The 16,940-nt window shown below is 37.8% G+C and overlaps 2 protein-coding genes across 4 annotated transcripts in view; one reads left to right on the top strand and one right to left on the bottom strand.

The window, feature by feature from the left end:
• Positions 1 to 7,368, top strand: part of RO60 (Ro60, Y RNA binding protein) — a 26,530-nt gene extending 19,162 nt beyond the window's left edge. For both annotated transcript variants that reach the window (XM_079919969.1, XM_079919968.1), the window contains exon 9: positions 532 to 7,368. In XM_079919969.1, the coding sequence (XP_079776095.1) occupies positions 532 to 684 (153 nt within the window). In that variant the 3' untranslated portion in view covers positions 685 to 7,368. The remainder of the gene's footprint in view (positions 1 to 531) is intronic.
• GLRX2 (glutaredoxin 2) lies at positions 4,755 to 16,940 on the bottom strand. 2 transcript variants are annotated; one of them, XM_079920021.1, is made up of 5 exons: positions 16,807 to 16,940; positions 15,275 to 15,338; positions 12,109 to 12,285; positions 10,942 to 11,053; positions 4,755 to 4,832 (listed from the first exon to the last, which is right to left on the bottom strand). In XM_079920021.1, exons 1-5 carry the CDS (start codon positions 16,905 to 16,907, stop codon positions 4,774 to 4,776), a joined length of 513 nt encoding a protein of 170 aa, XP_079776147.1. In that variant the 5' UTR covers positions 16,908 to 16,940; the 3' UTR covers positions 4,755 to 4,773. The 2 variants fall into 2 exon arrangements, with proteins under 2 accessions (XP_079776147.1, XP_079776148.1); XM_079920022.1 differs by lacking the exon at positions 4,755 to 4,832 and adding an exon at positions 10,491 to 10,570.

Raw genomic sequence — 16,940 nt, 5'->3', positions numbered from 1 at the left:
ATAGTGCACACTCAGTGATTGTTGGTTTTTCTCAAAAACTCAATTATTTTAGCCTGAAATCATAGCTGTAGAGAACAGGTTATTACATGTGACGTATATGTTATACATAGCAAAGTCATAAACCAAAAATTGATAACCCCAGGGAACTGTTTCCTTACATATATCCTTACATACTGCCCCAGGGTTTGACATGTTGGTACAAATGTCATGCCCCTGAATATCCTGACTAGTTTCATAAGTACACAGTCCCTATGCTGCTCAGGAATGTGTTCTATGCCCATAAAATGAGTAATAACTATTGAACAAAGAAGCAGGAATTTCAGACAGGTTGTTGACATGTTTATTAATAACCTTCTATTCTTCTGAAGATCACATAGTCTGGCCCCAGAAGACTGACAGATTTTTATGGAGGAAAAACAAATTGGCTTTGTAATGAAAAGCTGTGATAGAATTTAAAGTGTTTTAATTTTAGGTTAAAATTTGCTTTTGCTTACATACTGTTTTTAAAATATTTTTGATCTTTTCCTACAGAATATGGATATTCCAGCCAAGTTGATTGTCTGTGGAATGACATCAAATGGTTTTACCATTGCAGACCCAGATGACAGAGGCATGTTGGATATGTGTGGCTTTGATACTGGAGCTCTGGACGTGATTCGAAGTTTCACATTAGATATGATTTAATCATACGCACCAGCACAGTCTAAGAGGTCCATTGCCATCAGTGATCTCGCTAATACACCGCTACTTCCCAGCTGATCTTAATCCAATGAAAGGCAGTAGGATGATGGTATAGTATGTGCATAATGGAAAGTTTACCTTACCAAAAAAAAGGAAGGAACAATAAGATGAGCCCAAAGTTCTTTCTGTCTACTAAACTAGCTCTTGGGAAATAGCTTCAGAATACACTGTAGCCCCCTCTATCTAATAGAGAACTCTTGTTGAGAGGCTGTAAGATAGTCAAACAGTTTTGCTTTGGCGAATAATCACATTTGTACTTAGAAGAGAGAGCCAGAAGTGTAAGTAGTTCCATATCATGTCACTTATTTGAGAAATGCCTAAAGTTTTCTTAAATGTTTTCATTGGTAAAGGACAACTTTGATAATGTCCAAATATTCTGAAATGCACTGGACCATGTAACTGTGATGGAATATGAAACTCATTTGTAAACTTTTATACCAAGGGGGTTAAAAAAACAAACAAAAAAAACAAAAAAAAAAAGACATTTGATTATGAATGAGTTTTACAAATTCCTTTAACAGTTTTCTACAGTCACATAAATAGCAGCTTTCTCAGTCAGTGAAAAAGATATTTTGTTTCTGTGGTTTAATTTACACTTGTAGAATTGTTACCATTAACCAGAAACATAAGGGAAACCCCTGAGATCTGAAGTTTGTGTCAGCTAAGGAAGTCTATTTTGGTTTGCTTTTGTTTGTTTATTGCTGTGAGTGAGGGGGCATGACTTGACAGTTTCCTCTGGCTTATAACAACATAGCCACATGTAGGCACACTTTTTTTTTCATTCTCTTAAATGAAAACAGATGTTTCAAGCATTTAACTCCCCCCATTCATAATCTGAAAGTATGACAATTAAAATCTCAAACATAGCCAGATTAGCTTTTTCCTTACTTTAAAAATATTGTTTTAATTACTTTTATCTATTTTTTTAGCCAATTGTAAATGGGTTTTAGATATTTCTAATGGTAAACATGTTAGTGGCCTCCTCTCTCTTTGTCCATTATTCATCTGTGGCTTTGTCCATTATTCATTTGTGACAAAACATTCTTTTTTGATAGTATAAAAAAATAATAAAGCAAGGTAGGTCTTTCAGGTTTGAAAGGCAATTTTTGTGTGGCATATTATCACTAACCAGTCTGTAAGAAATTAATTTTTTCTATTTTATTTGTGTATATTAAACTTCCTATTCATTATAAAGTGCACTATTTTCTTGAGCAAGTATCCCTTCTTTGTGGGGAGGTTTAACCTGTTGAACTGCCAGTATATTTGCTCATAATTATATCATGGCTGTCTAAGATAATGTGCACATAAAACTTCAGTTTTTATGTATTGTTCTTTAAATGTATTTAAAGATTTACTGGGGATTTATAAAGCCCTTCTCAATATTATATGAAAAGTCAAGCTAGTAAATGTAAATTATACTTTCACGTGCTTGGGGGTTAGAGGTTTTATGTTTTGGGGGGCAGAGGGACTTACGTAATGTTAGAATTTGTATATTTTCTTCTGTTTCATGAGAAATTTGGGCTCTGGGAGTAATAAGACAATGTTCCTTTCAAACTTATTTGATAAATTAATGCTGGCCTTGTCTGATATGTAGCTCTTCCTTCAAGGCCACTGGTAGCAATTTGTAAATATTATGATTTACCTGATTTTTTTGTCAGCAAAGCTAGTAGCACCATTACCCCCCCCCAAAAAAAAATACATGGCTTGTGATATCTGTTTTTTATCCTCTGTCAGGCATTGGATTTGACATGTTAGCTACTTTTGATACATTAAAATATTATGTTCAGATTGAGTTTAAAGAACCTAACAGAATTTTGTAATAGTACTTGAATTCTTTAAGTAAACCCAAAATCTTTTTTTTTTCCTTTTTTTTGCGGTACGCGGGCCTCTCACTGTTGTGGGCTCTCCCATTGCGGAGCACAGGCTCCAGATGCGCAGGCTCAGCAGCCGTGGCTCACGGGCCCAGCCTCTCCGCAGCATGTGGGATCCTCCCGGACCGGGGCACGAACCCGCGTCCCCTGCATCGGCAGGCGGACTCTCAACCATTGCGCCACCAGGGGAGCCCCAAAATCTTCTTAAATTAAAAATTATAACATGATCTAACTTTTTATTCCTAATAGAAATGTTAAGTGGAATATAGTATAAACGTTTATTTCCTTCAGTTAAACACTGTTTCTATATTGTTTTTAGATAGATATGTTCAGGAACTAATATTAAATCCATCAGAAGTAAGATTAGATGTGACTTTTTTGAAGTCACATAAATAAGTCTATTAAATGGTAAGATTTTAGAAAGAAAAAACTAAAAGCCACCACTGAAGGTAGCTGTATTTTCAAATCATGGAGCTTTAGAAGCTGGAAGAAACCTTAGAAATTTAAAAGGTAATTGTTTGAGTTAGTTTAGGGATCCATGGTCTGAGAGAGTGTGACTTTGGAGCCCTAGATCTAGATCTAGAAACCTTGGTCTCTTCATTCCCATTCCAGTGTTCATTTCCCGACAAAATGGGAAGACATTGACTTACAAGAGTAGGTGATAAAATAGAATTATTCAAGACTTTTATCTTTTTAGGTATTAGGAAATAATGTATATACATGATTGCTTTAGGTGTAGAAAAACAGAACTTGTGAACATGTATACTTCTGTAGTTCATAGTAACCCTCAAGCACAATTAATGTCTTAATAACCTGTATTGCTATATAACATAGTCATATAGAAAGAATAAAAATACTTTACCTCATTATGAATAAAATGTACTCAAGTGATAAAGAAGTTTTATTTTCTGAATTACTTCTAGCATTATTGCTGATTAGGAAAATGTTGCTTCTAAAAAACAATCCTAAGAAAAGTAAACTTTATTTCCTAGAAAATATGTAAATATTTTCAGGATAGAGTTGTAATTAGTAAAACAAAAACTAATCTTATGATCCTACCCTATCCTTGTTAGTTGAAATTTCTTGGAAATTCCACTTATTAACACTTATGTATTATTTAGTTTAGTCATCATTTTAGGAAATATTGGTGAGGAAGACACTAGTGAATGGGGTTTAGCGTTATACCCTTCTGGAACCTCTTTTGCTTTATCTAACTTACTGTGTGACTGTAGACAACCAGTTTAACCTATGTGATTCAATTTTGCTATCTTTAAAAAGTAACATATCTGATGCTTGGCTCATAGAAAAATCAATGATTTTATATCTGTATAAAACTTTAAATTGGGAAGAAGGCTTGCAAAGAAATTAGAACTTTTTAAAAAAATTAAAAACACTTTTAATAGGATATATGTTTTGAAAGATAAAATGTTTTAGAAAAACAGCTCAGTAGGCTTAATAATTTTTTTAAACACTCCTGTTCTGAATGGGAAAATGTGGAAGAAAAATTTTAACAGTAAAGGTAATGACTAAAGAAATCACTATTCTCTGAAAAGAGAAAGGAATATATTCCATTAGCTAGATCAAGAAAAACTAACTCATACTCTAAATGAGAAGATGGTCTTACAAAAATTTGCTTAATGTTTTAAAATAACAGGTAAATCTACAAACGATAGAATATCAGTTAATCAGGATTTTTTTATGCAAAACAATTTAAAATTATTTTGGAAATTTAAGATAGAATTTCTGAATAAATTTGAGGATCTGACAATTAAGAAACATCTGTGGAAGCACAGTAAAGCTACATCTAAACAATAATTAAAGGGAAATGGTTGTGATCACTTATTGGACTTACTTCAATTTGACCTAAAGATGATATACCCACAGATCTCTCCATAAGTCCCTTACAGTTAGTAATCACAAATGAAAAATTCTAGTCTTGTATACCACAGACTTGGGTGATTCATTAAAGCTATATCCCCTCTAGAGAAATGTCAGATAGCATCAATGTAAACATGCACAAGGGAGAATTAGAAAAAAGATAAGTTAAACTATTTCATTAGTTGTATTTACTGTATGCATTCAATTTAATATATATCCCAGTTACTTGCTGCCTAGTCCATTATTTGTTGGAAGATTCCTTCTATACCTTTTTTTTTTTCTTTTAAAATTCCTTTCTTCTGACATTTTGGTCTTCTGTTTGCTTTTCTAGTCCTGCTGTACCTGAGTAATAAAATAAATGACAGGAAAGTCACCCATATTTAGGTTTGGGATACATCTTGCAGATTGCTTTTTGTTCCATATAGATTTAAGGTCATATTGTTCTCAAATTAATAATGGGCAGGTCTCCTGGAACAATAATTGAATTGATAATTATCTCCCCAAATCAAGTTATATTGTATACCTTTTATATTAGATGTTTGCAGAAATGTTTGCAGTTATTCAGCCTTTGTTTGCAATTATAGATGTACCTAGCTCTTAGAAAGAGCACTCTTTGAAAAATAATTAAGTGAATACTCTTTCAGAAAATAGCATGTCTCAGTGCTCATATTTCCATAATTATAAAGACTACCCACAAAATCTTTGTCTACCAAATACTTCACAGAGCTTATATATACATGGCTTGTAGCATAAAAGGTCTTGTAAATGACATGTATCCACATTCAACATTTTTTTAATTGGTGAGTGTTTTATTTGCTTTTGAAAAATTATTATGAAGTTAATTTAAAAATTCTGTGGTAATATTTTTCATGTAGAAAACTAATAATGTTGTTAAACTTACTGTCTGAATAGAACTATAATAAATGACACATTTCCCTAAACCCTGAAAATACCAAATTATATAGGAAATTGGTAGAAAGAAACATAAACTTAGGAGTTATGTTGCAAAATTCAGTTACTAAAATTAAGGTGATTATTTTCAATGAGAATTAATTTTGTAAATACAATGAAAAGATATAAAAGATGTTTCTGAGCCTAAGGAGATTTTTCCCTTTGCTTCTATTTAATTTAGCACCACCATGTGTCATATTAATTTTATGAACACAAGTGATAATATACTTCATTTTAAAATATATTTAAATTTCTTTGCTTTTAGAAGTTACCAGAATCTGTTCTTGAACAAAAGAAATAGTAAGTTAGCTACACTTCGCTGGCTTCACTTAATGAATACTTGGATTGTTAAGTGTAGTAAATGAGGTTAAAGTCTTGCTATATATCATTACCACATAATTGATGGAAATTATATCAATACAATCATTGTATTGAAACTTCTGTTTAAATTACTTATTAGGCTTTATTTGCAATGTAAACTGTTTAGAATCCATAGATAGCCAAATTAAACGTATTATACAATTAATGAATAGTAACCAAGAAAAAGTGTTTTTGTTCACTATTATTCTAAAGATGGACTGCTTGCAGTTCGGTATGGTGTGACTAGACAACTTGTAATGCATTTGAGTTATATTTTCTTCCTTTTATTGCCAGCTTCTGATAATGAAGAAATTCTCCAAGAGATGAGATATATAAAATCATCTTTTTTAAAAAAAACTGAATGGGGAAGAGGTATTATAATCTAGTTCTAAACTGTCCATTTGCTTTATATAAAGGCTTTGATTTCCATATTTGACCACTCAATAAATATTTAAATTATACAGACTAATGGCTGCATAGAATAGAATTTAAGTATGCAAGAGCCTTAAAGTGAAAAAAAATGAGCCTTCTGACTGCCTTAAAATATGACTAGCTCTCCAACACAGGCATACGTACTTTGCATAGGGTCTGTTCATTAAGTAATGCCTTAATAGTGTCAGTGTTTCTGAAGTATAGAACTCGAAAGGTCTTTTACAGCTTTCTCTTTTACATAAAGAATGGAAATTTAATTATTAAGTTTTAAAACCGGATTGTACATTAGCTGTTTAAGCACCCATTAACAGGATAATCTAGGGACACTGATGTGTTATACATACATGACTGTTAACATCAGTAATATTTTGTGGTAGTTTAAGGTTTTTTATTGTTTTGTATAACAAATTATCCAGGAAGCTGGACTCTGTAACTGATCTCCAAGGACCAAGTTGCATATTTAAACACTCTGAATGAAAAATATAGTTGTACAGTTCCAAAAATGATTAATTTTTTAAGGGAATTTTTCAAGACAAAAGGCAAATATTTTGTTTCAAGCCTACCAGCAAATTCATTCAAAGAAGTGAATATAGTTGTAAGACATTGTGACTATTGCAATAAAAAGTATCCAGGCCAGTGATGTTTAATTGCATTCACATTTTTACATTCACTTTGCCTTTCAAAGCAGGAATATTTTATAAAAATGAGAGAAAACTTTAAATTGTCAAGCTGGTGCTTAAAAGTATATAAAGTTCAATTTATAACAAGTTCCATTTCAAAGAAAAAGGACACTGAAAGGAGGGGCAGGGGGTTTCCTAGGTCTGTTGTTGATCAACTCACTGATAACTTTGTTGAGTCTTCCAAGTTTTCACTGTAAATAACATACCTAGCAATGTAATTCTGCTGTTTTCTGATAGAAAATGGATGAAATACTAATGTATGAAATTTATTTCATGACAAAACAGTTTTCACCAATACTGTGAAATCTGGACTCTCCTTTCTAGCCCTGCAAAACCCCATACTGGATAAATCATTTTAGACATGGAGTGCAGGTGGGCACAATGTGAACTGTTTCTGGTCACTTGTATTATTGTAAAAATTGATAGATGTACCAAATAAACTCTATGCACATCAAGTAATTGTCTTTCCATTTCTTTAAAGAAGAATTTTAAGGTTATTATATGCCTTATAAAATGTAAGGCTCTTAGCAATCTTATAATATTTGAATAAGATGAAATTAAGGTTTGACCGTTAATATTGGTCTTAAAATGCCGCTACTTGTATATAACTATTATTTAATTATTTAAAATATGTGGTTGGGGATTCTTTTCCAATGGATATTAATTATAGGATCAAAACAACTGGATTTAATAAAAGTGCATATTCTTAAAGAGTTTAAAACAGAATTCTTTTGTGAAAAAAAAATTCAAAGTTGCCTTTGGGAGTGGGAGAGGGATAAATTAGGAGTTTGGGATTAACATATACACACTACTATATATAAAATAGATAACCAACAAGGACCTACTGTATAGCATAGGAAACTATACTTAATACTTTGTAATAACCTATAAGTAAAAAGGATCTGAAAAAGAACGGAGATATATATATCTGTAACTGAATCACTTTGCTGTATACCTGAAACGAATCCAACATTGTAAATCAACTAGACTTCAACAAACATTTTTAAAAATAAGAAAATAAAAGTTGCCTTTGGGAAAAGTTAACACCAAAAGTCAACTATGCAAATAAAAATATTTAAGTGCCAATTTGCAGAAATTTCTTTCCTCTGAATTCCCGTAAAACTTTCATATTAAAAGTTCTAAGATCTGAGCTGTAGGTTATGAAGAAGAGTGAGAACAAGTTACATATGAATATACCCACCAAAATTTTGAACATTTGATCGATTCTATAATTCTCCATTTAAAGATGACAGTGAACAGTTATGGAGAAAGGAAGATCACAAATACAGTGGACCCCTGAATGGCTGGTTGGACCCTTGAACGGCGGTTGGTTGAATCTGGGCATGCAGAACCTTGGATGCAGAGGGCTGACTATAAATTATCCTTGGATTTTCAAGGTGGGGGTTGGAGCGCCTAAGCCCTGCGTTGTTCCAGGGGTCAACTGTATACATCTCATAGATGAAGAAAACTAAACTTAAAAAAACTTTCTTTTAAACCTTATCAAGAAAACTTGCCTTTAAAAAATATGTTCAAATGGTATTTTTTTAAATATTAGTAAATAATAAAATGCAGATATATTTAAACAAATGACCCCTTTTTTTCTCAGCAGCTTTTCAGCTTCCCAATTAAATATTTTGGCAATTTATATGTAAGTTGATTAGTGATAAAGTGAGAAAACAAATGGCCCATTTTTAAAATATTAAACAGTATGTCTTTCAGATCTTAACATTTAAAATAGAGGACCAAAAAAAAAAACAACGATATCATTACTTTTTCTTAAACTGGTCATGATTTTCTTTCTAACCTGTGGTTTTGGAAAGAAAAAACAGAGCTGCTGAAACCCCTCATACCTAGTTTTGCCTTAGATTTACATTATACTTTATATATATATATATATATATATATATATATATACTTTTATCTAGCTGTAATTTATGGTGTCATGGACTGAATGTGTCTCCCCAAAATTTATGCTGAAACCCTCATCCCCAGCACCAATTATATGAGTTTTTCCACTGAGAATCTGTTACAGTCCCCTATTGAAATCTCTTCCTGTTAATCCTCGGCTTTGTAACTAGCCCCTGCACAACTAGTTAAATCCTTGGTCAGCCAGGATTGGCATGTCATCGGGGCAGCTGCTCAGACCCACAAGACTGTCCCCTCCAGCCCTCACTTCAGATGCCAATCTCAAGTCCAGGTTGTCACCTGTGCTTCTCCCAACCAGATATAGACAGGATTCCACCAACCCTCTCCCTCCCTTCTTAGGTTTGATTAGTTTGCTAGAACAGCTTACAGAACTCAGAGATAACATTTTACTTTCTGGATTTCCAGTTTACGATAAAAGCCTCTAACTCAGAACAGCCAGTTGTAAGAGAAGTATAGAGCAACGTATGGGGAAAGGGGAGAGCTTCCGTGTCCTCTCTGGGCACTTTGTTCTCCCCTGATCTCCACGTTTTCACCAACCAGGGAGCTTCACAAATCCTGTCCTTTTGGGTTTCTACAGAGGCTTCATTACACAGGCAGGATTGATTAGCCATTGATGATTGAACGCAATCTCCAGCCCTTCTCCCCTCCCCTGAGGTCGGAGGTGGGGCTGGTATTTCCAACCTCCTAATCACAAGCTTCCCCAGGCAACCAGCCTCCATCCTCAGGGGCTTTCCAAAAAACACCTCATTAACATAACCAAAGACAATTTAATAGCTCTTCTCACAGGAAATTCCAGGGGTTTCAGCTGTGTGCTAGGAATGGCATGAAGACCAAATATATATTTAATATAAATCACAGTATCACACGAGGTAACATTTCCTCTACTCTCTAACAAAGAGTTTACAACATAGCAAGCATGCAGGAATTTCGCATCATGACATAATGAAAAATAAAGGGCTAAAGGAATGCCTCCACTGTTCCATTCCAGTTATAACTTATCACGTGAGAATGAAATAGTCCAAATTCTTGCTTTATCAAGGTCTAACGACAGCTTAATAGACCATGTAGGAAGCATCATTGAGGGCAAATGGCAAAAAAAGCCACCAGCTGTCTTCTGCAGGACTATCCCTGATTCTCTGATCCATCTTGAGCAGAAAGCAGATGCTCACCGCTTCTCTTAAAGTCCATCTTCCTCCCACCTCTGAGGAAGAGTTTTCTCTTCCCAGCATCTGGTAATCTGCCCCGTGTGACTCTGTGGGATCAGCTAGAATTCCCAGTCACAGAAGCGAAGAATATCTACATCAGAAATTACTTTAGGGACATTCAGTTTAATCTCCCATCCAATACCTGGATGCCCTATGGAACATTTCCAACAGCTTCCAACACCTTCTGGAAAGCAGAACTCTCCACCTCACACTATAACTCAAGTGTATTTCTGAACTGTTTCCGCAGTTCATCCTCATATAACGCTGAAATCTTCCTCCTCTTAATTTCTGCCCAGAGGTGCCGTTTTATTCTCTAGAACTACCAAATCATCAGATGAATAATGTGGTTTTTCTAAAATGAATTTCATTCCATCCTACAAATTTAATATACTTCTTTCACTCTAGAAGCACAAAGTGTGAAGGTTTGTCACAATACAGTACAAGGATATCCCTACCGAGTTCACAACTGCATCAGTGAGAGCCTTATTTTGCAGAGAAGGCACCCATCAGCGCTCACCACTGAAAGCTAGAAAAGAAAAGGCATTAACTCCTTCTGAATACAATACAGAAGAGTCCCAAATGCTTACTTTCTAGCTCTTGGTTATAAAATTCATCTATAAATTCCGAATAAAACACATTCTTTCCTTATCTTTTGATACAACTCTACTCCTTCAGTTTTAAATATCATCCATTTTACTCAAGAACTGGCAAATAAGAGGTTTCCAGCGTGATTTATTGTTCACTATTTTTTACAACTTTTTCATGAAGATAATTCATATATTTAAAATACCCTCGAATATTTAAAAGGTATTATCAGGCATTATCACTTTAAATATATAGTGACATTTTATTAGCAAAGTTATGAGCACCTACATCACTAAAATTCCTTCCTCTTACTTTTTTTTGGATAACACTGGTGAACTAGTGGAAGCAATTTCCCTTCTTTGTGAAGCCTGTGAGTGTCAGTTGCACCGCCAATAAAAGTTCCATTGACAAATATTCTTGGCACCTGTTGGATAAACAAAAGATTAGATGGCACCTTGGTGTCAGAAGTATAAGGCCATTCACATGTGGCTAATACATATTCCACTGTGAGTACTTTTATGGGCCAGACATACACGAAGCTCTTTGACTAATTACCTATTTAACTTTACAACCCTTCAGGTAGGTATTATTTTTAGCCTTATTTTAGAGGAAGAGGAGGCACAGGAACTTGCCCAAGATCACAGTGATAGTAAATGACACAGCTGGGATTTAAATCCTGGACAATCTAACTCTCCACCCACTCCCTCTCATCGCTATGGCGTATAAAAGGCAAAATAAAGCAATCTCTAATTATTAATAATGTTTCAGTGGTTCTTTCTTACCATTGTTTACTAAAGAGGAAGAGTACACTATCAACTCCTTCCAGGCACATATAAACAAGAAGGAAAATGGCAATATTATCTATTTTTCTTTTGTTTGTTTGTTTGTTTTGGGTTGCCAGGGCGTTTGGGGGGATTTTTTGGCCGTGCCACGCAGCATGCAGGATCTTAGTTCCCTGACCAGGGATCAAACCTGTGCCCCCTGCGGTGGAAGCATGGAGTCCTAACCACTGGACCGCCAGGGTGTTTTTCTGATAATGCATATTATGGGAAAATCCACAGATTGCAAGAATCTAAAAACATGGAGCCCAAAAGTACTCCTATTAGCACAGAACATGAAGACCAACCCTTGGTCTTCACTGTTCAAGGGAGGAAGGAAGGATGCTTTCATCTTGAAAAAGCCCCAGGAGGACCTCAAAGATTCGTAGACCAGCACTCACAACACCATTACCCCTCCCACCTCACACACACACACACACACACACACACACACACACGCACACACGGCAAAAATAAAAATAAAACAAATGAACTCTGCTGTTTCCTAGTCTATGAGTCTGGTTTCCAGATCTGCCATTTCTGTATCAATTAAGATTCTCAGAGTATGTCTGGCTCACTTTTCCCATCATGAGGGCACAGGCCCAAGGTGACCCAACTCAGTCCCCACTTCGGGGCAAAGCACCACAGTGGATGTACTCACAGTTCTTTCACCGGTCATTTCGTGAAGAGCGTCTTGTAACTGGCTTCCGTGTTCAAGCATGTCCAATTCCACCACTTTATAGTTTACACTCATGTCGTGAAAAAGTGTTTTTGCCATCGTACAGTAAGAACAAGAAGTTTTGGAGAAAATCACCACACAATTATTAGAAATGATTTCCTGAAGGAAAACAAACCAGAACAAAAAAATCATTTGAATTCTAGACATTACCTTTCAGAAAGGAATCATGATACAGTAGAAAGGGTATGGATTTTGGAGTCTCACAATTCAGGGCTCAAACTCAGTCGCCATCAATCTGTTTTCGCATCGTAGATTGAGGACAAAGAAACGTTATTAGGAAAAAAAGGATGTGACAGGTGGAAAGTGTTGGCAAAGGGTAATAACACCAATAATCACAGCCAGTTCATATACAGCAGACACTTCTGTGTGCCGACACAATTCTCAACACTTTACTAGCTCACTTAAACCTCACTACAGTCTTGAGATAGGCGCTATCATCACCTCCACTTTACAGATGAGGAAACTGAGGTACAGAGGAGGGGAAATAACTTACCCCTGGTCCTCAGCTGAGAAGTGGGCAAGCTGGGATTTGAACCCAGGCAACTCTGAGGCCACAGCCCAGGTAGTTAATCTCTGCTATACTGCTTCTCAAATATTCAGGTGTTCAGGAGTTAACTCCTTACCTTCCTTAACTTTTTTTCTTAATTTTTTATTATTATTATATTTTTTTACCATCTTAACCATTCTTCGCCTTTTTTTTTTGGCTGCACCGTGCAGCTTGCAGGATCTTATATCCCCCACCAGGGATCGAACCCGTGTCCTCTGCAGTGGAAGCGTGGAGTCCTAACCTAACCCCTGGACCGCCAGGGAATTCCCTTCTTTGCTATTTTTAAAACTGGAATATAACTGATTTACACTATTATATTAGTCTCAGGTGTAGAGCATAGTGATTCGATATTTTTATACTTTACAAAATGATCACCATTTCCTAAATGTTCAGTGGTGAGAAATGATGTATGATTTCTCTTTAAAATGTAAGGCTTTCACGGATCCAGATGTAAACAACAGCTTACCCTACCCCTCAACTTCCACTCCTTCTTGTGTATCTTTATAGTAAAAAAAACAAAACAAAAGAAGTCATTACTGTTTTGATAAGGTCTTCCCACAGCGTTGTTCCTGGAAATGCTACTTCCAGAAAGACTGATTCAATGGGTTTGAGGCAGAGGTCAGAAGCTATTTTTGAAAAACCTTTCCAGATGATTCTAATGATATCAGCCTGGTTTGGAGGCTACTCTCCAGGCTTTTATCACAAAGACCCTGAGACTCTGCTATGCATCTGCGTCACCTGTGAAATTTGTTGAGCTTTGTGTTCCTAGACATATCAATGCCCAGGTACTTCAAGAGTTTCTGAATGGCCATGTCTGGCACCTAGGCATCTGCCTAGGCTGTCCTAATGTGGGTTATAAGCAGCACCTTCAAGAAGACCAAAAATCAGAAAGTAGAGCACCCAGGCGAAGTGTTTCAGAAGTTATATCTGCCCTTGGGTGTCAGAAGGGTTCTAGGTCAGTGTCTAGGTGTCTGCAGATTGGTCTATTTTTATGCTTTCTCTCCTGCTCACTCATAATATTTACTACAGAAGTCTATCTCAGGGAGAGCCAGACACACCAGAGATGTACTACTGAATCCATTTTATAGATGAGAAAACTGAGGTTGGGAAGTTCACAATACTGGGTGGGATTCCACCCAACCTGTCCCAACACCAAAGCCAGTGCGCCTTCCTCACTGTGCTGCCTCGGGTTAGAGACACATGGACCATAATTCAGAGAGAGAGGAGCACCCTGGCAGCTGAGACGTAGTACAAACACTGATGGAGAGATTCCAAAGTGAGCCGAAACTCAAGGTGACAGTGTCCAAGTTTCTTGAACCTTCCTTCTCACCTTTTCTCAACCTCGTCCTTGCTAAATAGTTCATGGTTTTGTATTCTTTATTTTTATGGACTGAGTCACGCGGTATGCAGGACCTTAGTTCCACGCCGGGATCGAACCCATGCCCCCTGCAGTGGAAGTGCAGAGTCTTAACCACTGGACCGACCACCAGGGAAGTCTCCCACCTCACCATGGTTTTGTTTTTTTTTTTTTTGGCGGTACGCGGGCCTCTCACTGTTGTGGCCTCTCCCGTTGAGGAGCACAGGCTCCGGACGCGCAGGCTCAGCGGCCATGGCTCACGGGCCCAGCCGCTCCGTGGCATGTGGGATCTTCCCGGACCAGGGCCCGAACCCGCATCCCCTGCATCGGCAGGCAGACTCTCAACCACTGTGCCACCAGGGAAGCCCCTCTATTCTTATTTTAAAAGAGGCAATCCCTCACTATAGGTCTCCAACATTACTGTTATATTCAATGGCTGTGGGTGGATACTTCTGTAGCCAAATAAAGGCAAAAATGTTTGTGTGAAGTGGTGTTTGGTGGTGAGGAGCAGACAAATGAGTATGTCCTGTGGGCTACAAGGGAACAGAAACATACACACAAGAGGCATTTTCTGAGGCAGACTTAACTGGGCTTCGCAGTGCAAGCAAGAGAAAGACAAGAGAACACAGCAGTGCACAGTATCCTTGAGAGGATCGGTCATAGAGTAACTACGGCAAACTAGGTTCTGTATTAGGGAAACAGCTTCCCAGACCAGAACCAAACACTATCCCTGGGTAAGGGCAACCTGACTGGTACCAACAGTAGACCTGCGCTGGGTGAGATGGTAAGAGCAGCCAACAACATAGACCCAGCTTAGGGAAGTGAAGGCTCCATTAAGAATAAATCTCATAGGGACTTCCCTGGCGGTCCAGTGGTTAGGACTCCGCACTTCCACTGCAGGGGGCACAGGTTCGATCCCTGGTTGGGGAACTAAGATCCCACAAGCAATGCAGCACAGTCAAAAAAACCAAAAGAATAAATCTCATAAATTCTGACTAACAAAATGATCTAGAGCTTCTTTGTCACATGCATGATTTTGATAGCAGATTTAAAAATATATAAGAACTTAGTAATTCATTTGCTGCACTATGACAGGTTTCGATACAGAATAAGCATATTAAATGTGTAAGACAATTGTTTTTCCACCAAGGAAAGTTTTTTCCTACATGTCCCACATCACTCACTTGGATCTGATTCATGGGAGTAGTTGCTGTGTTCCCCAAAGATGACGATGTGCTGTTCCCCATCCTAAAAGGAATTTTAAAAGGCAGTGCAGTTTATTAAAAATTAAAGACAATATATCAGATGAGATCCATTTGAAGAAAACCCGATATGCTAATATATATCCAAACTTATGAAAGAGAAAAAAGTTTTACTTATTATCAGTACAAAATATCAGTTTACAAAGTATTTGTTTACTAATATCAAAAGGGCCTGTGTGCTTCTCTAACTAGCCTCCAGAACAGAAAAAGGAGATTAAGGGGTGCAGGGATGGAATAACATAGAAATCTATTTGTCTTATCAACTAAGAAAACACGTCCTTTTCATCTCAATTCCAGCATTTAATTATCATCCCTAAACCATCTACTATTTGCATCTACTCTGGAAGCAGGAATTCCAGTAGAACTTTCATAAGACAATGCTTTCTTGGGTACTAAGAGAGGAGGTGGGAGGTGCATTCTGAAACATCAACCTCTTCTCTACCAAAGAAAAGAGAAAGCTTCTGGAAGGCACTTTTCTCCAATTCTAGTCGAGAAAGCAGCAGGTGTTCAATAAACGTTTCATTGATGAAGCAGCCACTAGCCATGCCACATTTATGGAGCACCTACTATGTGCTAAACGGGCGAAATGCCCCAGGGATACGTATCACTGGAAGAACTCAAAGAGCCTCAAGGACCTGTCAAATAGTTACACTATATGATCGGCACCTTCCGGAGGGGTCTCTAGTTTAGCATAGAAGGTTAATCAAGAGTTCCTGGAGTCTTGTAAAACTGGTAGGAGTTACCAGATCAAGGAATTAGGAAGAAACTCCCAGACAGAGGGATGGATGCACAGACAGGCGAGCGGACAGGACAGCCCCGACCAGCCGCGCGGGAGTGAGGCGGGCAGAGCATCCGTCTGGGCAGTGGGTCTCGCACCACAGGCCTGGGAGCCGCGGGTATTCACCGTCCTCGCTCGAGCCAAGGACGACTTCAGCATGAATAGGCAACCGTCCTATCCTCAAAGACTTGGCGATTTGGTAGAAAGCGCCACTTTCACTTCCTGCCGCAGGGTTGCCAGATTTAGCAAATGAGAATGAAGATCGCTCGGTTAAATTAGAATTTCAGATAAACAGCGAATAACTGTTTAGCTTACATATGTCCCGTGCAATATTTGGTATATACTTAAACCAAACCATTATTCGCTGTTTATTTGAAATACCAATTTATTAGAGCATCTTGTATTTTACCTAGCAACCGAGGGGGAGGGGAGGTACAAGCGAACAAGACAGGTATTTGCAACCTGAGAGTAACGTGATCCTTAAGTCAACCTGAGCGCTTAGGGAACATTTCCTCCCCGCCCTTCCTGGGCCCCCAGCCCTCCGAGGGGCCTCGACACCTGCATCGACGCAGGGCCCACCCAGCCCCCGGGAAGAGCCGCCCCGCCCACCGCTAGGTCCAGACCCTCGCGAGGCCTCTGCGCCACGTCCTGCCGATGGTGGTCGCGGCGCCCTTACCCAGAGGCCGAAACTCCCGCTGCCCCCTGGAGCCGGCCCGCCGACCTGCTCCCGCTCCGGACAAGCCGCGTCCCCACCAGTGCTGCACGGCGCCTGTACATGGCCCTGGCTCTGGGCCGCAGCGAGCAGACACG

This window comes from Stenella coeruleoalba (genome assembly GCF_951394435.1).
Source record: "Stenella coeruleoalba genome assembly, chromosome: 1".
In the NCBI taxonomy this organism is placed as follows: domain Eukaryota; kingdom Metazoa; phylum Chordata; class Mammalia; order Artiodactyla; family Delphinidae; genus Stenella; species Stenella coeruleoalba.
Note: the sequence above shows the minus strand (reverse complement) of the source record. Positions and strands in the feature narration are given on the sequence as shown.